The sequence below is a fragment of the Cherax quadricarinatus genome, chromosome 1, assembly GCF_038502225.1.
Source record: "Cherax quadricarinatus isolate ZL_2023a chromosome 1, ASM3850222v1, whole genome shotgun sequence".
NCBI lineage: Eukaryota > Metazoa > Arthropoda > Malacostraca > Decapoda > Parastacidae > Cherax > Cherax quadricarinatus.
In genome coordinates, this window is record NC_091292.1 from 70785796 (window position 1) to 70807190 (window position 21395).

The 21395-nt window shown below is 40.2% G+C and overlaps 1 protein-coding gene across 2 annotated transcripts in view; it reads left to right on the top strand.

Annotated features, from left to right (window-relative positions):
- The window catches only part of LOC128688579 (ras-related protein M-Ras), a 160017-nt gene that overhangs the window by 132284 nt on the left and 6338 nt on the right, over positions 1-21395 (top strand). For both annotated transcript variants that reach the window (XR_011391713.1, XM_053776459.2), the window contains one exon: positions 7702-7864. Coding sequence is in view for 1 of the 2 variants with exons in the window: in XM_053776459.2 (XP_053632434.1) it covers positions 7702-7864 (163 nt within the window). In the remaining variant the exon portion in view is untranslated. The remainder of the gene's footprint in view (positions 1-7701; positions 7865-21395) is intronic.

Consider the following 21395-nt stretch of genomic DNA (forward strand, 5'->3'; position numbering starts at 1 on the left):
ACACATCAGTCAGTTGCCTTTTTTCGATAGATTTATTGAAGATTATTGTTAGTGGCACACACAGTACATCTGCTCCCTCTCTCAGGACCCAAGGAGAGAGATTATCTGGGCCTACCACCCTTGAGGTATCTAGTTCCCTCCTAACAGTTTCTTCACCACTGCCTTGGTTGTGTGCAGTGTGTCCACCACTTGCTGGTGCACCTTACCAACCTCCTTTTGCTAGAAGCCTCTCTGTCTCCACTGTGAATACCTCCCTAAATCTTGAGCTGAGCTCTTCATATACTTCCTGGTCACTCCCAGTGAGCTCCCTTCCTTCTTCAACCTGATTACCTGATCCTTGACTTTTGGGTATGTGTGTGTGTGTGTGTGTTTAGCATGTGAAGTGTGTAGTTGTGTGTTTGGGAGGGTAGGGAGAGTGTTTGTACATGTGGAGTGTGCATTTGCACACGTGTGTGCACAGGTGTGTATAGTGTGTTAGCATGTGCGTTGAGTGCACACATGCGTGTGAAGTGTGTGAAATTTGGGGGGTTGGTTGGGGGGGTGGCATGGTATATTCCTTTTGACAAGTTCCTAGAGTTTTTCTGCTCCCAGAGCCTGGTCTTGGGCCAGGCTTGTCTGGTGCTTGCCTGGTCAACCAGGCTGTTGCTGTTGGTGGCCCACATCTCTACATATCCATCACAGCCTGATTGATGTGGCACCTGGTGAAAATACTTAAGTTTTTCTGATATCTTCTGGTAAGATGTTAAATAATCTGGAGCCATGAATGTTGATAGTGTTCCCTTATTGTGCTCACCACACCCCTGATTTTCACTGGGGTTTATCTTGCACTTCCTCTCATATTATTTGCTCCATTATGTTATGGCAGTGCGCAGATTCGAGACGAGGCCCTCAAGCACCTTCCAGGTATATATTATCTCTCTCTCTTTCCTCTGTTCCATTGAGTACATATTTAAAACTTTAAGGCATTCCCAGAAATTTAACCGTTTTATTGGCTCTCTATGGGCTGTATACAATCTCTGTATTTGTTCCAGCTCTGATATTTCTCCTGCCCTGAATGGGGCCGTCTCCACTGAGCAGTATTCCAAATGTGAGGGAGCACGAGCGATTTAAAGTGCCATCATTGGCACTGTGGTGTGTGGGTTTGAGCTGTATATTGGTTGGGCTGTTGTGTGTGCTGGTTGGTGTGGAATGGGTGGGGTCATTGGAATATTTGGGTTGGAGTGATATGTGTGGGTTAGTTTGTAATGAGGAGGTGTGTTTGGTTTACTTGAGTGACATCTCTGTTACCTGGAGGAAGTCCTCCCTAGCATTGGCCTGTAAGCCTACTGCAGTGTTCCGCCTGCAGTGGTGGATGGTCTTGTGATATTAGTGAATGTGTTTTCTGTAGTTTGAAGTGGTGGCAAAAATCTCTCTAATTTCTATCTTATTTTCCTAAAAGAACAGTATGAGTCGGTGTTCAGCAACCCACTAAATGACAGCAAGGTAGAAAATGCAGAAATATTTTTCACTCAAGAAGAAGGCCGCACAGACCAACTAACTGACATTAGTACAAATCCCATAGATTTCAAAAAAGAAATGGAAAACCTGCCCACTCACTCAGCACCTGGACCAGATTCATGGAATGCTCTATTTATAAAGAAGTGCAAAGTACCACTAGCACGAGCCCTCAGTATTCTTTGGAGAAAGAGCTTAGATCTAGGTGAAATACCGGAGGCCTTAAAGAGTGCAGACATAGCTCCTTTGCACAAGGGAGGGAGTAGAGCACTAGCTAAAAATTACAGACCAGTAGCCCTAACCTCTCACATCATAAAAATCTTCGAAAGAGTGATGAGACGGCAGGTTACAAATTTCGTGGACCAGCACAACCAACATAACCCGAACCAGCATGGTTTTAGAGCAGGACGATCATGTCTGTCACAGCTGCTGAACCATTATGACAGAATTACGGAGGCACTGAAAGACGACCAAAACGCAGATGTGATTTACACAGATTTTGCAAAGGCGTTTGACAGATGCGATCATGGAGTGGTAGCGCACAAAATGAAGGCCATGGGCATTACGGGGAAGGTAGGCAGATGGATTTTCGGTTTCCTAACAGAACACAAAAAGTAGTAGTGAACATGGCAAGATCCAGCATCAGCGAGGTCAAAAGCTCAGTGCCTCAAGGCACTGTCCTGGCACCTCTGCTGTTCCTCATCCTCATAGCAGACAGACAAAAACACCCAGCACACTTTTGTATTATCATTTGCAGATGACACTAAAATAAGCATGAAAGTCAGTGTGGTAGAGGACACCGAAAAAGTACAGGAAGACATAAACAAGGTTTTCCAGTGGGCAGTGGAAAACAACATGACGTTCAATGGTGATAAGTTCCAGCTGCTTAGGTATGGAAAGAATGAAAAACTCAAAAGGAGCACTATATACAAAACTCAAGAGGGTCACCAAATAGAACATAAGGAACACGTAAAAGACCTTGGAATAATTGTCAGCGGACCTTTCTTTTAAAGACCATAACAAGACAAAGATCACGACAGCCAGGAAGATGACTGGGTGGGTATTGAGAACTTTCAAAACAAGGGAAACAATGCCGATGGTGACACTCTTCAAATCGCTAGTGCTCCCTCACTTAGAATATTGCTCAGTGCTGACGGCCCCGTTCAGGGCAGGAGAAATATCAGAGCTGGAACAAATACAGAGATCGTTTATGGCTCACATTGAGCCAGTAAAGCACCTAAACTACTGGGAACGTCTGCAAGTCTTGAACATGTACTCATTGGAGCGGAGGAGAGAGAGGTATATGATAATACAGTGGTCCCTCGATAATCGTAGGGCTCGAGAGTCGTAGATTTCGGAAATCATAGCGATATTTTCGTATAAACATGGGCTCGCTAATCGTAAATTGACTCGCGAATAGTAGTTCGTCCGGGACAGGTACACACAGCCCTGAGCCGCCTCACACTCCTTTCCCAGCCAGTGTGCCATTGTTTATCAGTGAGTGAGGATGATCCCACAAGTTCATACGATATATTTCATAATATTCCATTCGTTTAGTGTTTGCAACTGCTAAATAAGTCACCATGGCTCCGAAGAAAGCTTCTAGTGCCAGCCCTTTGGTAAAGAATGTGAGAAACACACACAATTTAAGAAAAAGTTTGTAGAAAAATATGAAGGTGGTGGTAGAGTGGAAGCATTTGTGATAGTGGTTGATGGTGGTAGAGGGTGGTAGTGATGGTGGTAGCATTGTAATAGTGGTAGAAGGTGGAAATATAAACACATATGCAGTATAGTGTGATCCTTTATTGACAACTTTTCGCCCACACAGTGGGCTTTTTCAAGTCACAAACAGATCTACCTGGGATGGAAGGTACACAAGTATGTATAGTCAGGTTCAGAATGCTGAGATCAGGTGGAGAATGCTGCATCTGATGATGTACCGAGTGGGGTTATAGAGTCTAAAGTTAGAGAGTCCACCTGATCTCAACATTCTGAACCTGTCTATAAATACTCGCGTACCTTCCACCCCAGGTAGATGTGTTTGTGACTTGAAAAAGCCCACTGTGTGGGCAAAACATTGTCAATAAAGGATCACATTATACTGTATATGTGTTTATATTTCCATTGTGTCTGTATTTTATACCATTTATTTCCACAGTGGTAGAAGGTGGTAGTGATGGTGGTAGCATTATAATAGTGGTAGAAGGTGGTAGCAGTTGTAATAGTGGTAGAAGGTGGTAGTGATGGTGGTAGAGGGCGTCTTCTTCAGTGGTTCAGCAATTCTACCAACTCCTCCAGTGTTATTGGAGTTATATAGGGCTACAGAAAACACCACCGCCTCAGCTGCTGCTTCAGCACCATTATGGACGGCTTACTCTCCGTGGCCCTTATACACCCAACAACAACACAACACAACACCTCTCGTGACATACATAATGACTTATTTTATTCATTCTAGAGTATATTCCATGTTTCTATGTTATTAATATTGTTTATTATGTCATATTAGTTGAATTGTGATAGATAAATAAGCTGTAGAGTTGATATTACTGTCATATTCTCCAACAATAAACTTGCTATCCCTCCCTCACACAAACAAGTCTCCAATAAGAACATAAGAAAGGAGGAACACTGCAGCAGGCCTGTTAACATAAGAACATAAGAAAGGAGAACACTGCAGCAGGTCTGTTGACATATGCTTGGCAGGTCCTTTACAATCCATCCCACTAATAAAACATTTGCCCAACCCAATTTTCAATGCCACCCAAGAAATAAGCTCTGATAACTCTATCCACTCTCATATGCAACTCCCACTCAGATCCAACCCCTCTCACTCGTGTATTTATCCAACCTATATTTGAAACTACCCAAGGTTTTAGCCTCAATAACCCAGCTAGGTAGACTGTTCCACTCATCAACTACCCTATTTCCAAACCAATACTTTCCTACATCCCTTCGAAATCTAAACTTGTCCAATTTGATTCCATTACTGCGGGTTCTCTCCTGGAAAGATATCCTCAAGACCTTGCTAATATCCCCCTTATTAATACCCATCTTCCACTTATACACTTCGATCATGTCTCCCCTCATTCTTCATCTAACAAGTAAATGTAATTTAAGGGTCTTCAATCTTTCTTCATAAGGAAGATTTCTAATGCTATGTATTAATTTAGTCATCCTACGCTGAATGTTTTCTAACGAATTTATATCCATTCTGTAATATGGAGATCAGAACTGAGCTGCATAATCTAGGTGAGGCCTTACTAAAGATGTATAAAGCTGAAGTATAACCGCTGGACTTCTGTTGCTTACACTTCTTGATATAAATCCCAGCAATCTATTTGCCTTATTACGCACGCTTAGGCACTGTTGTCTTGGTTTAAGGTTGCTGCTTACCATAACTCCCAAATCCTTCTTGCATTCTATACGGCTAAGTTCAACATTATTAAGCTGGTAGGTGCTAGGGTTATGGACATTTCCGAGCTTTAGAACTTTACATTTATCTACATTGAACTGCATCTGCCACTTTTCTGACCACGAATTGAGTTTTTCTAAATCCTCCTGAAGTTGTGAGACATCAACGTCTGAATCGATTATCCTACTTATCTTCGTGTCATCAGCAAATTTGCTTATGTCACTAGTAATTCCCTCATCAAGGTCGTTTATATAATAAACAATAATGGGCCTAAAACTGATCCCTGCGGAACGCCACTTGTTACAGATCCCCACTCAGATTTAACCCATACTAGGCAGGTCCTTTACAATCCTTCCCACTAAGAACATAACAATGCAAGAACACTGCAGTTCTACTGGCCGATACAAGGCAGGTCCTTATCAAAATGACCTCTACCCAAAGCTACCCAAGAATTTACTCCCGTACCCAATGACACAAATCAAACTCAGCTCCTCCCACTCATATATTTGTCCAATCTCTTCTTAAAGCTACCCAAGGTCCTAGCCTCGATCACCCTACTGGTAAGTGTGATGTTAAATAAGAACATAAGAGCTTAAGAAAGTAGGAACACTGCAACAGGTAAATAAAGGTAACTGTCATGTTGAATGTTCATTCTTTTGTGCATGTAAATCTATCTTTAAGGTAAAAAAAATTGTTGTTGATACTTCTGGGTGTCAGGAACGGATTAATTGTATTTACATTATTTCTTATGGGGAAAATTGATTCGAAAATCGTAGATTTCGATAATAGTAGCACCTCCAGGAACGGATTAAATACAAAAAACGAGGGACCACTGTATATACCTGGAAGGTACTCAAGAGCTTGGTCCCAAATCTGCACACTGCCATAACAACATACTGGAGTGAGAGATATGGGAGGAAGTGTAAAATAAACCCAGTGAGGAGCAGGGTTGCGGTGGGGACAATAAGGGAACACTGTATCAACATCCGGTGTCCCAGACTTTACAACATCTTACCAGAAGATATCAGAAACACTGCTGGAACAAGTGTTGAAGCCTTCAAGAGGAAACTAGACAAGTATCTTCACTAGGTGCCAGATCAACCAGGCTGTGATGGATATGTGGGGCAGCGGGCCTCCAGTAGCAACAGCCTGGTTGACCAGGCGAGCACCAGACGAGCCTGGCCCATGGCCGGGCTCAGAGAGTAGATATACTCTCGAATTTCTTCAAAGGTATATCAAAGGTATCATTATTCCAGAAGACTATGTAAAGTATAAGGACACAAGTGCAACTAATGTGACATTTTATTGTGGCAACGTTTCACATTGTCACAATAAAATGTCATGTTAGTTGCACTTGTCATTTTACTTTACATATTGTCGGTAATTCTACCAAGATATATACAGAAGACTATATATAGACTTCCCCTCAGACATACAACTCAGTGATAATATGCATGTTGTGCATTTAATAGCAGCATTGTCATCCCCTTGAGATGACCCGACCTCGGCAGACCTTAATCCTGAAGTAACGTCTTTCTAGCTATACGACTTGTTCATTTAATGTTGTTTGTTACAGTATTATTGTACGGTGCTGTTGCTTTTTTAAACATTTTGTTAATTATTATCGCTTCCAGAATGAATAACACAGCTGTTGCAGATATCACTTGATAGACATGAATATCCTGAGTAACACCAAAATTTCATGGAGGAACCAAGGTAGATCTTGAGTGGTTGTACCTGTGAGTGTGGATGGGGATGTGCATGTATGTATGCACAACGACATGGGAATAAAGATTGAGATAGAGGTTATTTTACATTTAAGATTATGTTGTTTGTATTGTAATGTATATTGAGACATACAAGGGATACCTCTCTCATTTGTCCTATGTTGTATATTGAGATAGTATACCAGGCATACCCCTCTCATTTGTCCTATACACTAATAAATTTGTTTTAAAATGGGTTATTTTAAAACATTGGTCATTTTAAAACAAATATATAGATCATTTTTAAGTAACATGACTCATTTTAAAATATGGGCTACATATTTTTCCATCAGGGAAGTATGATCATAAAAACAAAGTGTACTTGCTATCATTTGCTTCTTACCTGTTTTTGCAGATGGGTATAGAGATCTTGGCCTGATGATGACTTAATAAACTGCAATGTGCAAATGTGACTTTAAAAGTGCAAGCAGATTATGTCAGACTCCAAAGTTCATTTCTGGATAACTGGCTTAGTTTTCCCAATTTGATATTAATGTGCTTGCACTGCAACAGTGATGACTGGTTTCCCCTGTGAATGCAGTAATGCTTACAATTATTTGTCCAGTTATCTGTCAAATGTTGCTAACTGATGATTAGTGTTCCTTCTTCCTGAGTCCATTATTTGGGCCTTGAACATATCTTCTAGATTTATTGGTAGTTAAATAATCTGCTTCTACCCTGACAGTTGTTAGTAGCTGTAGAATAACCAAAGTGATGCTTCTCAGACACCCGTTGAAGACTGGTTGTTCATGCACTATTTTGCCACTTGTGAGGGGTGCCTTGTTGCAGGTGAAGGGCTCTTGATGGAAGTTGAGCTACCCTTGCCTACTTTGGATCAAACTTAAATACCTCCCATTCTGCAGGCTCTGACCCTTTCAGATCTGTATACAGCCTTTGCCAAGGCAGAACATTCTGTTGCAGTGAAAGTTATAGATCAAGTGCACTCCTGATGCTATGCAACAGTGTGTGCTAGGAGTACAGGTCATTGTCTCAGTGGTCCCTCTGATGGCTACTTTCTTTCCACAGAGAATCTTACCCAATGCTGCTGGTGGCCAACAAAGTGGATTTGGTTCACATGCGAAAAGTAACGGAGGAGATGGGACGAGAATTAGCCCATAGACTCAACCTTTCATATATTGAGACGAGTGCCAAGGATCCACCCCTCAACGTTGATTCAGCATTTCACGAGGTGAATGTTTTGTGTTTTTTACTTTCTGGCTTGATTCTTGATACTTTTGAAAATAAATAGAATTTGATTTTTCTTGGAAAAAATTCATAATTACCTGTCAGATTGATTAAGAAAGAAGGGAAAGTTATTTGTATTCATAGTAGGGAAATATCCTCCATTATTATGTTTTTCTTGGGTTCTCGGATGCTACTAAAAATGTAAATTCTATTCAGTGAACAGACGTTAAAGTAAAGCCAAAAAAAAAAAACAAAGTTAAATAACATTAGTTATGTTGATGCAGTACAATATTTTTTGAAGTAATTTGCTGATGGGATTTATAAACTCCTTGATTATTCTATACTGTATTAGAATAAGTTGTTTACAATAAAGTATTAAACAGATTTGCTTATACAGTATGTAGGTATATAATTACTTGTGTACGGAATTACTGAGTGAGTGAGTGTTGTGTTACATAGTTACAATGGAACCTCAGTTTTCGTATGCCCTTGTTTGTATGTAAAACTGTAGTTATTCTCTATAAAATGTATTTTTTGTTAATATTTTTGGGTGTCTGGAATGGATTAATTGGATTTGCATTATGTCTTATGGGAAATATTAAGAAAAAATACATTTTACAGAGAATAACTATAGTTTTACATACAGAAAAGGGATGATGAAATTCGAGGGTCCACTGTATAATGTTTAGGAAAATTAGTAATGATTTATTTATTTATTTGTTAATTTGAACATGATACATAGGTAGTAGGTTGGTAAACAGCAACCACCCAGGGAGGTACTACCGTCCTGCCAAGTGAGTGCACAACGAAAACCTGTAATTGTTTTACATGATGGTAGGATTGCTGGTGTCTTTTGTCTGTCTCATAAACATGCAAGATTTCAGGTATGTCTTGCTACTTCTACTTGCACTTAGGTCACACTACACATACATGTACAAGCATATATATACACACCCCTCTGGGTATTCTTCTATTTTCTTTCTAGTTCTTGTTCTTGTTTATTTCCTCTTATCTCCATGGGGAAGTGGAACAGAATTTTTCCTCCGTAAGCCATGCGTGTTCTAAGAGGCGACTAAAATGCCGGGAGCAAGGGGCTAGTAACCCCTTCTCCCATATAAATTGCTAAATTTAAGAGAGAAACTTTCGGTGTGTTGAAAGAAAGAACATAGAAGTAAAAGGAAATAGTGGTTAAGTGTAACATGCCAAAGCCCCTTGTATGCAGAGAATTATGGGCAGGCTTAAAATTAACTTAAGATTAACTAAGCAATGATATATTCAGTGGTAAACATTGTTGTAAACAGTTAACAATTAAGCACAAATGAGTATTACAAAGACAGGTCATATTGTCATTTACTGTGTTGCTGTGCATTGAGTAGAATGGAGTATTCTGTTAGATAATGTAATTAAAAATAAACAAAGTTTGATTGGGTCACAGGTTAAACATTTATGAGATACAATTATTCAGTATTTATTTGGTTGTGGGTGAGTAAGTGATTTTTAAGAATAGACTTGAATTTATAAACAGAAAGTGTTTCTTTTATATTCACAGGTAGTGAATTCCAGATTTTTGGACCTTTTATGTGCATTGAGTTTTTGCATAGTGTGAGATGGACACGAGGAATATCAAAGAGTGATCTGTGCCTTGTGTTATGGTCATGTGTTCTGTTGAGGTTGGTAAGGAGACGTTTGAGGGGAGGGTTTATATCCAAGTTAAGTGTTCTATGTATGTAGTAGGTACAATAATAAGTATGGATGTTTTGTATGGTGAGTAGGTTTAGAGTTTTGAATATTGGTGGAGTGGGCTGCCTGTAGCGGGAATTTGTTATTCTGACTGCAGCCTATTGTTGGGTAATTAATGGTCTGGGATGGTTTATTGTTGTTTAGCCCCATGCACAAATTCCATAGGTGAGATAGGAGTAAATAAGTGAGTGATATAGGGCCAGGAGGGCTGACTGTGGAACATAGTACTGTATCTTCGATAGTATGCCTACGGTCTTGGAAATTTTCTTGGAAATTTGTCGTATGCGTGTTTGAAATTTGAGTCTGTTATCAAGGTGGATTCCTAAGAATTTTCCCTCTGTGAGCTTTGTGATAGGTGATCCATTTATCATTATGTTAAGAGGGACATCTGTAGCTCTGTTACCAAACTGAATGAAGTAGGTTTTGTCAATGTTTAGAGTAAGTTTGTTAGTCCTCATCCAGGTAGATATTTTCTGTAATTCGGTATTCACAGTATTGGCTAGCATGACTGGGCTCGGGTGAGAGAAGACGTATGTAGTGTCATCTGCAAATAGTGTGGGTTTGAGTAATTGCGATGCACTTGATAGGTCATTTATGTAAACGAGAAAGAGAAGAGGGTCAAGGACACTTCCCTGGATGGGACTATAATGCCTTGGTCTACTTATCTTTTAATCTTCAGTGAGTTAGCTTGTTTTAGTTATATTAAAATCAACTTATTCTTAATTTATGCAGTTTCTGAATGTTCTGTAAATTTACAAGTACATTGGAACCTCTACTTGCGAGTTTAATCCGTTCTATGACCTTGGTCGCAACTGGATTTGCTCGTTTGCAGTGTCAATTTTCCTCATTTAAATTAATTGAAATGCACTTAATCCGTTCCAGTGGAATTCTGTACTTCAATAATTTCGTTAATATCAACTCTACGGCTTGTTTATCTATCTCACTTCATCTAATATGACATAATAAACAATATAAATAACATACGAACCTGATATATATACTACTCTAAAATGAATAAAACGTATCATTCATGTGGTGGTATGGGATGTGTCGGTGGTGGACGCGTTCGTCTGGAGACCAGGCAAAATACTTCATGAATAATTTAGCTAATATCATCTATACGGCTTATCAATCACAGTTCATCTAATATGATATAACAAACAATATAAATAACATAGAAACATGATATATACTCTAGAATGAATAAAATGTCATTTATGTAGTGGTATGGGCGGTGTCAACGGTGGACGAGAGTTTGTCTGGAGACCTGGCAAAATACTTCATGAATAATTTCGCTAATATCATCTATACGGCTTATTTATATATCACAGTTCATCTAATATGACACAACAAACAATAAAACTAACATAGAAACATGATATATACTCTAGAATGAATAAAATGTCATAATTACTGTGGGACATATTGGGACCTGTGGGAATTTTTGGGAGTGTCTTCTGATATTAATATTTAACCCGTAAATGGTCCAAACGTATATATACGTTTTTACCGCTAGTGCCCCAAACGTATATATACGTTTTATTTTTCCTGCCTTCAAATTTGGTGTGATTGGCCTGAGATGCCTTGTCAGCATAGAATGGGTCTTAACACTCAGTGTGCACTGTATTAAAAAAGTCTGGGACCACTTAGTACCTTGTGGGAGCACCAGTTCAAATGAGCACCTGCTAGAGCAAACAACACAGCAAACACCTGGGATTCACTGATTTCATGTGGTATTAACTCCCATTTTAAGAGAAAAGTGATTTTGACCGTGAGTTTAGTGGCTTTGTGGTGGATGTGGCCATAAGTGGTCGAGGAAATATAAAAAACCTCAATAATAACCCATGTGCAACATTTGTGCAACACCCTTTCAGAATGTCTTATAACCTATGCCCTAAGTAAAGAGAAGCAATTCTGGCTGGCTGATTGGCTAGCTGGCTGGCCAGCTGCATGGCTGGCCGGCCGCTGGCGGCCTGGCTCTATCTCCGTTTGTCTGTATCTATGTCTATCTCGGTCTCTATCTCTGTCTCTCCCTGTCTGTCTCTATCTCTGTCTCACAGGTACACATAAATACAAGTATACAGTGTAAATTACCTAGGATAACCCAAAAAAATCCAGACAAAGTGCTATACTCTGCTTGAAGATATGAGTAAACATGATGACGCAGTCTTGTGGCTCTGTCTGAGACAGAGAGCTAGATGGATAGACAGATCGACAGGGAGCTTGACAGACACAGAAAGACATGTTTGTGTACCAGCGAAAACAAAGCAGGCCCTAATCTTTTCTTATCAAGTCTTATCACTGCACCCTCGCATATGCTCATAAAACATCAGCTCTTATAAAATGTTATCTCATCTTACCATGTCACTGTCGAGTGGACTTTGTTTTTCATGCTTCAAGGGAACTTCTTATTACCTATTCTCCTCCTCCTTTTCCTCCTCCTTTTCCTCCTCCTCCTCCTCCTTTTCCTCCTCCTTTTCCTCCTCCTCCTTTTCCTCCTCCTTTTCCTCCTATTCCTTTTCCTCCTCCTCCTCCCTTTCCTCCTCCTCCTTTTCCTTCTCTTCCTTTTCCTCCTCCTCCTTTTCCTCCTCCTCCTTTTCCTCCTCCTTTTCCTCCTCCTTTTCCTCCTCCTTTTCCTCCTTTTCTTCCTCCTCCTTTTCTTCTTTTTCCTCCTCTTCCTCCTTTTCCTCCTCCTTTTCCTCCTCCTTTTCCTCCTTCTTTTCCTCCTCCTTTTCCTCCTTTTCCTCCTCCTCCTTTTCCTCCTCCTTTTCCTCCTCCTCCTCCTCCTAATTTTCCTCCTCCTTTTCTTCCTCCTTTTCCTCCTTTTCCTCCTTTTCTTCCTCCTCCTTTTTCCTCCTCCTCCTTGTCGTCCTCCTCCTTTTCCTCCTCCTCCTTTTCCTCTTTTTCCTCCTCCTTTTCCTCCCCCTCCTTTTCCTCCTCCTCCTTTTCCTCCTCCTCCTCCTTTTCCTCCTCCTCCTTTTCCTCATCATCATTATATACTTCCACATATCCAAAACATTGCTGGGACCTATAAATATATTCTCAGACAATAGTAAATGAGCAAGGAAGGTGTAAAAGTCCACTTGTCAGTGTGTTTGTGACAATTTCAGTACCTAATACTAGTGTCAGAACATTGGTTATGAAATGACAAGAACTGCTATAAATTTTTTTTTTTTTTTTTTTTTTTTTTCAACAAACCGGCTGTATCCCGCTGAGGCGGGGCGGCCCAAATAGAAAAACGAAAATTTCTCTTTTTAAATTTAGTAATTTATACAGAAGGGGTTACTAGCCCCTTGCTCCCGGCATTTTAGTCACCTCTTACAACACACATGGCTTACGGAGGAAGAATTCTGTTCCACTTCCCAATGGAGAAAATTGTAATTGAGAAGATAAAAGTTATGTAAAATATGAAAAATAGAAAAAAAGGTATATTGGCAACACTTCTGCAAGCCACAGGACTCGATGTTGCTCTCAAGTGAGCATCCAGTGCCAACTTCTCGGCCTCATATCTCTATAAGTACTGACATTAATTTTTTTTTTTTTTATCTTTTAACACTTAGAAAAATGTGCTCTTTATTTTCATTAAAAAAAAAAAATTTTTTTTATTTTTCAAAATATTCGGGGCACTGGGGTAGTGAACGTATATATATGCTTGGACCGTTTGCGGGTTAATAAGGTTTTAAATTGAAGCTGGTTTTGATAGTAGTTTTTTCTGTTGAGTGTTTAGGTTTGTTGCCTTAACCTCTAACTGTCCCAATGTAGTTCTGTGTTTGAACTGCTGGTGCTCCTAAAGTAGATCAACGTTTTGCTTTTCCTGCCTTCAGATGTGGTGCCAGAGGTCTGATAGGCCTAGGCCATGTAGAATAGGTCTTATTACTCATTATGTTCAGTATTAAAAATATCTTTGACCACTTAGTACCTTGTGGGAGCACATGTTCAATAGAGCACCAGCTAGAGCAATTAGCGTGGCATATCCCATGTTGTGTTAACATCCTTTTAGGAGAAAAGCGATGTTGACACTGAGTTTAGTGGCTTTGAGATGGATGTGGCCCCAAGTTGTCGAGGAAATATAAAAAACATAGATAATAACCCATGTGCAACATTTGTGCCATATCAGTTTTGATGCAACTGGTAGTCTCATCCAGCCAGAATGTCCTGTCACCTATGCCCTAAGTAGAGAGAGAGAGAGAGAGAGGATTCTTCAACATGTGTAATACATGTTTGGCTAGCTGACTGGCAGTACAGTAATCATACATAGTATAAATTACCTACGATAACCCAAAAAAGTCACACAAAGTGCTGTACTGTGCTTGTAGATATGAGGCATAAACATGACTGTATCAAGTAATATACATTACAAGTAACATACATTGTTCAGATGTGACGATTCTGCAACGTGTGTAATACCTGTTGATTCATCAGCGGCTCTTAGAGAGAGGGAGGGGCACAGAGAGAGAGAGAGAGAGAGAGAGACAGGCAGGCAGAGAACAGCAGAGAGAGACAGGGAGAGAGAGATAAACAGGCAGATAGAGAGAGGCAGTGGCAAAGAGAGAGAGAGGCAGAGGCAGAGAGAGACCCTTCTGCTCCAACACAACTGTCAACATACAGTGGTACCCCGAGTTTTGGCCATAATTCATTCCAGAAGGCTGTTCGAATGCCGTTGTTCCCATAAGGAATAATTTAAATTAGATTAGTCCATTTCAGACCCCCAAAAATACACTTACAATAATACACTTACATAATTGTTTGAGTTGGAGCTGTACAAAACTCTGGGTACCACTGTATCATAATTGTTGGTGACCCCAACCAACATCTTATACAGAGGGACTTATATTCCCTTCTTGCAGTATTTGACATGAGAAACCTTGTTGATTTCCCTACTCACATCTCTGGCTCCTCCCTTGATCCAGTAGTGAGTGATCTGGCAGAAGGTATAGTCACTTGTCAACCCCTTGGCTATGTTGAACCATCTGACCACAAGGCTGTTTTTACGAAACTTAAGATCTCAACAGAACGAGGTGAGTCCACACGCACAACCTGGCTGTGGGAAAGAGGTAATTGGCCAGCCCTTTGCTCTGAACTCGCCACCACTGATTGGAATGCTCTTCTCCAAGGGAATGCTGACAACCAAGTGAAAGCCTTCACTGGACACATCCTTAATCTACAACAAGAACACATCCCTCACTGGCTTTATGTAATGAAGCCTACAGATCAGTCTTGGTCTACCTTTCATTGTAGAGAGGCTGCTACTGCTAAGTACAAGGCATGGTGAAGGTATAAGAGATGTCTTACCACCTATAAAAGGAACTTGCACAGGCAAGCCTGTAGGCATATGGGTGAAGTTCTAAAGTGGGCCATCACTAAATGGGAGGTGGTTACAAAAAGAAAGCTAGCATCAAGTAGAGTAGGCTCTAAAACCTTGTGGTCCCTGGTCAAGGTTGTATGCCGGATGAACTCCTTCCACCTCTAAATCGACAGGATGGGACCACCTCTACTAGTAGTCAAGAGAAAGTGGACCTCTTTGCCAAACACTTTGCTACCAAAATGCAAGTTCCTGATACAGCAAAGGACCCTCCTTGGCTAGCTGCAAGAACTGTGTCAAAACTGTCAGTGGTGACAATAAGGCAGGAGGAGGTGAATTTCCTTCTTAAATTGCTGGACCAAAAAAAAGCCAAGGGCCCAGACAAGTTGAGCCCAAGATTGCTGAGATGTGCAGACCAGCTAGCAGCACCTCTAACTCACATCTTTCAGCACTGCCTAGTAGTGTAAATGGCCTCTGTAGAAAGAGGCAAATGTAGTCCCTGTTAACAAAAAGAACAGCAGAGCAGAAGTCGGCAACTACAGACCAGCATCACTCCTGTGAATCACTGGCAAGATCCTTGAGACAATAATCTCAAGAAAAAGGACAGTTTTTTAATCACCACTCACTACTTTGTGTTACGACTTACTCTACTGTAACAATAGGAGTATAATTACTTCTCCAGTTTTTAAGTTAATTTTATTTATTACCAATCATTAAGTTTTATTGGTATCTGGTTAGTGAATTAGAATAACCATTTACAATTATAAATGGAATAATGCTGTACAACGAGGAACCTAATCTTATGTTCAAATTCTTGTTAACCGAGTATAATACAATAATTTCAATGAATAATCAAAGTGGGAATTGATAATCTACTAATCCCACCATTCAATGTTTCTAAAGAGGTCTGGGGTAACAGAGTAGTTGTCTTTCATAAGTGAAATGAATTACCAGACTTAGGAAATTAATAGCACAGGAAAGACAGTGGACTTGATTTAAAGTTCTAGATTGACCTAAGAGCTCTGGGTTGAAGACCCGATCAGAGTCAGAGCTAGGAACTGACTGACATGCTCAAATACTCCATGGTCTGACATCAGCTCGGTCAGAAGGCAACGCGTGGCGTCAATTCTGGAACCACCATTCGGTCCCTACAGTAGTGGTTACACATTTGTATTAACTAACCTATTATAATACAATAATAATACCTAACGAATAACAGACATCTTTTTGAGTACAACCTTGCTCAAGAGTACCTTTTATGATTTATACCATACCCGATAATAATATATAGTCAAACCTGCTTTATCTAGCTAGTAATAAAGTGGTTTGTGATATATTATTACAGAACTTATTTTAACGAGGCCTTTTTATTTTTGTATACAATGGAGCATAAAAGAGGGGCGCGTAACACTTTGTGACCATCAATATGGCTTCAGGAAAGGTTACTCTGCTGCTGATGTGTTGTTAAACTTCTCCACTAAATGGCACCAGTCACTGGATAAATTCAAAGTCAGCTGTATGGTAGCACTGGACATTGCTGGTGCTTTTGACCGGGTGTGGCACCAGGGCCTCTTGGCAAAACTGCAGGCACTGGGAATTGCAGGCTCTACGCTATGTCTCCTCAGTGATTACCTTCATGGTAGATCTCTAATGACAGTTCTCAGTGGAATAGAATCAGCAGGACATCCTATTGGGGCAAGTGTTCCACAAGGAAGTGTGCTGGGACCATTGTTATGGAATGTCTACTTCAATGACCTTCATCTCATCCCAGAATCCCATGCATATGCAGATGACTGTACTCTGGCATTCACTTATCCAAGAGAAGAAATGCCAGCTGCTCTAAGCTACATCAATCACCAGCTAAGAGCTATATCAGCTTCGGGTAACCGATGGCAAGTAACATTTGCCCCTGAGAAAACACAAATGATGATGGTCTCTAGGCACGATAATGGTAATGCCGGTGCAGTAGTAAGTATGAATGGGAGGGTGTTGGTACCTGGGGAAGAAGTTGGTATCCTTGGGGTGAAATTTGACTCCAAACTGACCATGAAGAACCACATTGTAAATCTTGCAAACCAGGCAGCCAGGAAGCTTACAGCACTTTGCCGTATCTCGCATCTTCTTGACAGTAGGTGTTGCAAGATTCTGTATGAGGCACAAGTATGCTAACACCTTGAGTATGCTCCACTTTCTTGGTTTGCCTGCTCCCCCTCTCATCTGCGACTGGTTGACAGTAAAGAACAGAGCAAGATGTCTCGTCTCTCTCCTGGACCTATCCTGGATAGATCTGTCATTTCAGCAGAGCCTTCAACACAGAAGGGATGTGGGTGGCCTTACTGTTATGTAGAAGGCCACCATTGTCAAAGTACCACATTTGGGTCCACTTCAAGGACAGTGAGAAACAAGCTTCTATTCCACAAGATGGGCAGAAAGTAGCAACTTCACTCTAGCTGTACCCTTCTCCAGAACATCACTTCATCTGAGATCATTTATCCCCAGGATGACCCGAGTCTGGAACACGTTCGTACAGCATAATGATATCAACAAGATAGTCAGTTCATGAAATGAAAATGCTGACCCACAGATGGCTCCAACTTCATCCTGTTCCCTACTTTTATGTTTCATAACAGTGAAAAATGCTTTCAGATGAGCTGATGTAGGTAACAGCTCTTACCTTGTCAATAAAGTTAGGAATCTCTAACGTGTCAATAGCTTGTCAATAAAGTTAGGGATCCTTAACCTAACCTTGTCAAACCCTGTGTCAAAAAAAAAAAAAAAAAAAAAAGGCGGAGGCAGACAAAGACGGAGATACAGAGATAGAGACAGCTAAAATCAGTCAGCCACCCATCCTGCTGGCCTGCTGGACACACAGTACACACGTTCCAGAATTGTCTTTACTTAGGGCATAGGTTATAGGATTGGAAGTATGACACCAGTGGTATCAAAATTGAAAGGATGTTGCACATGGGTTATTATCGAGGTTTTTGATATTTTCTCGACCACTTGTGGCCACATCCATCTCAAAGCCACTAAACTCAGGGTCAACATCACTTCCCTTTTAAAAGGGGAGTGTTAATACAACATAAGTGAATCCCTGGTGTTTGCCATGGTGTTTGCTTTCGCTGGCAATCAATTGAATTGGTGCTCCCACAAGCTATTAAGTGGTCCCAGATATTTTTAATACTGCACACACTGAGTGTTAAGACCCATTCTTTACTGCCCAGGCATCTCAGGTCAATCGTGCCAAATTTGGAGGCAGGAAAATTAGAACACTGATTTGTGTATGGAGCGCTAGTGGTAACAGCGTAGATCTATGTTTAGACAGTTAAGGGATTAAGGTAAGAAATATGATTTCTGTTGCATTTGTAGCTGCAATAGAAAAAAGACAATACACAATTGACAATGAGCAACAACTACATAATAATTTTTTATAAGATTTGGAGACCTAAAAAATTTTTTTTTTTTGTTTTTTTTTTTTTGGGGGGGGGGGCGGGTTTATTAGGAATGTAACCTTATTTTCCTTTCAAGTTTTTCAGTTCATTTAACACAGATTCGTCTAACACTGCAATTTTAGGAACAAAACTACAGCGGTAATCTGTGGTGTACTCTCAAATATCTGAACACATTTGCTTCTCCATACTCGCTCCCTCCTAAACTCATCCACTAACCTTTGCAACTTCTCTTCAGACTCTCCAAAAGTGTAGTATCATCAGCAAAAAGTAACTGTCAGCTCCCCTTGTGTATTTGATTCTGCATAACTGAATCCCACCCCTTCCCCCAACACCCTAGCATTTAATTCTTTTACAACCCCATCTATAAATATGATAAACAATCATGGTGACATAACACATACCTGTCTAAGGCCTACTTTTACTGGAAAGTAATTTCTTTCTCTTTCTCCTATACACCTTAACTTGAGCCTCGGTATTCTCTTAAAAGCTACAGCATTTATTAACTTACCACCTATTTCGTACACTTGCACCATCTGTCACATTGCTCCTTTATCCACCCTATCATTTGCCTTTTCTAAATCTGAAAAAGCAACAAAAACTTTCCTATCTTTATCTAAATATTGTTCACTCGTATGCTTCAATGTAAACACCTGGTCTACACATCCCCTACCCATTCTGAAGTCTCCTTTTACCCCTAATTCTTTCAATAATAACCCTACCATGCACTTAGTATACTTAGTAGGCTTTCTTCTTTCAACGAGCTGGCCATATCCCACCAAAGCAGGGAGAAGGGTTACTAGCCCCTTGTTCCCGGCATTTTAGTCGCCTCGTACAATGAGCATGGCTTATGGAGGAAGAATTCTATTCCACTTCCTCATGGCGATAAGTGGAAATGAACAAGAACTAGTAAGAAAAATTAAGAAAATTCAGAGGGGTGTGTGTATAACTGTGTGGTCCCTTGTTTTTCGTAAGCATCGGAAGTCGTAATCTTCATAAATCGTAACATTTTTTCATCAAAATATTGACTCGTAAATTATTGTTCGACTCTCAAATAGCCATTCGTCCCAGATGCGTACGAGCGGCCCCACACACCATTCACAGTGTGCCATTGTTTATCAGCGAGTGAGCACGATCCCAAGCGTTCATATGATGCATTTCGTAATATTCCATTCATTTTAGTGCTTGCAACTGCTAAATAAGCCACCATGGGCCAAAAGAAAGCTAGTGCCAGCCGTTTGGTAAAGGTGATAAACACAATAGAATTCAAGAAAGAACTCTTAGCAAAGTACCAAAGTGGAGGAGGAAGAGAGAGGGGAGAATGTGCCTTCTTCAGTGATTCAGTGTTTCTACAGTATGTATGATACTAAAGCAGTACGAGTCGATAAAGGATAGAGCAATAAAGTTTCACCTTAACAGTGTAGCAAGTAAGTTAAGCGATTGATAGAGAAAACACAGCACTAAATTAACTCTTCCAATGTTATTGGAGGTATATAGGGCTACTGACAACATTGCTGCTGCCTTCACCACCACTATGTAAGGCTTATGCTTCAGTGGCCCTTATACACCCAACAACAAAAACACAGCACTCGTGACATACGTAATGGCATATTTTATTCATTCTAGCGTATATGTCATGTTTCTATGTTATTAATATTGTTTATTATGTCATATTAGATGAATTGTGGTAGATAAATAAGCCTTAGAGTTGATATTAGTGTCATATTGAAGGACTTGTCCTGTCTCTATACACACTTCCCTGCTGCTGCCACAATTCCTAACAAATGTAATGACATATTTTATTCATGCACCAGCAAGAGTCTTCAATAAAGGTAAGTGTGATGTTATTGTTTTATTCTTCATGTCTCATTGTTTTCTGTGTATGTAAATCTATATTTCATGTAAAAAAAAAAAAAAATTTTTTGTTAATACTTTTGGTCTGGAACGGATTAATTGATTTACATTATTTATTATGGGGAAAATGGTTTTGCAAATCGTTAATTTCGCCATTAGTCACACACTCTGGAACAGATTAATTACGAAAAACGAGGGTCTACTGTATATGCTTGTACATGCATGTGTAGTGTGACCTAAGTGTAAGTAGAAGTAGCAAGACATAATGAAACTTTGCATGTTTGAGACTAAAAAGATACCAGGAATACCACCATCATGCAAAACAATTAGAGGCTTCCATTTTACACTCGCTTGGTAGGACGGTAATACATACCTCCCTGGGCGGTTGCTGTCTACCAGCCTACTACCTAGGACTCGGTAGGCTTATTCCCCTATAATTTTTAATCTTTTGTCCCCTTCCCTTTATACAAAGGAACTATGCATGCCTTCTCCTCTTCCATACATTTATTGAACGAAAGTACGAATCACTCCAAAACTATATCCCCAACTGCTTTTAACATTTTTGTCATGGTCCCATAAATTCCAGCTGCTTTATCCCCTATCATTCTACCCATTATCTTATGCATCTCCCCCACACTCACATCTGGCTCTTCACTCTTGAAAGATGGTATAGAGGGGCAACAAATATATTATTTGATTGTTGCTACAGTTAATAAGAGGTAGATGGGGGGCAGAAGGAAAATGGCATCAGAAAGTAAGAGAGGTGAAAGTTTATAAGGGAGGAGGAAGTTAGGGTGAGATATTAGCAACTGTTTTGAGAAAGGTGGGGTAGTGAGAGTATAGGTAGTGTGGGGGTTGAAGAGGCTTGGGATAGTTTTAGATATGCAGTGTTAGAATGTGGGGCAGAAGTTTGTGGATATAGGAGGATGATTGATGGGAGCAGGAGGAAAGAGGAGTAATTGATGGAATGATGAGGTTAGGGGTATAAGGGAGAAAAGTTCACTTATGAGAGGCTTTTATAAAGTAGAAGTGTTATAAGAAGGGTGGAGTATATGAAGAGTAAAAGAGAAGAAGAGTGGTGAGGGAGTGCAAAAGGAGAGCAAATGATAGTGGGTGTGGGGCTGTCAACAAATTTTGCTGAGAATAAGAAAAAGTTTTGGAGTGAGTTAAATAGATTGAGAAAACCTAGG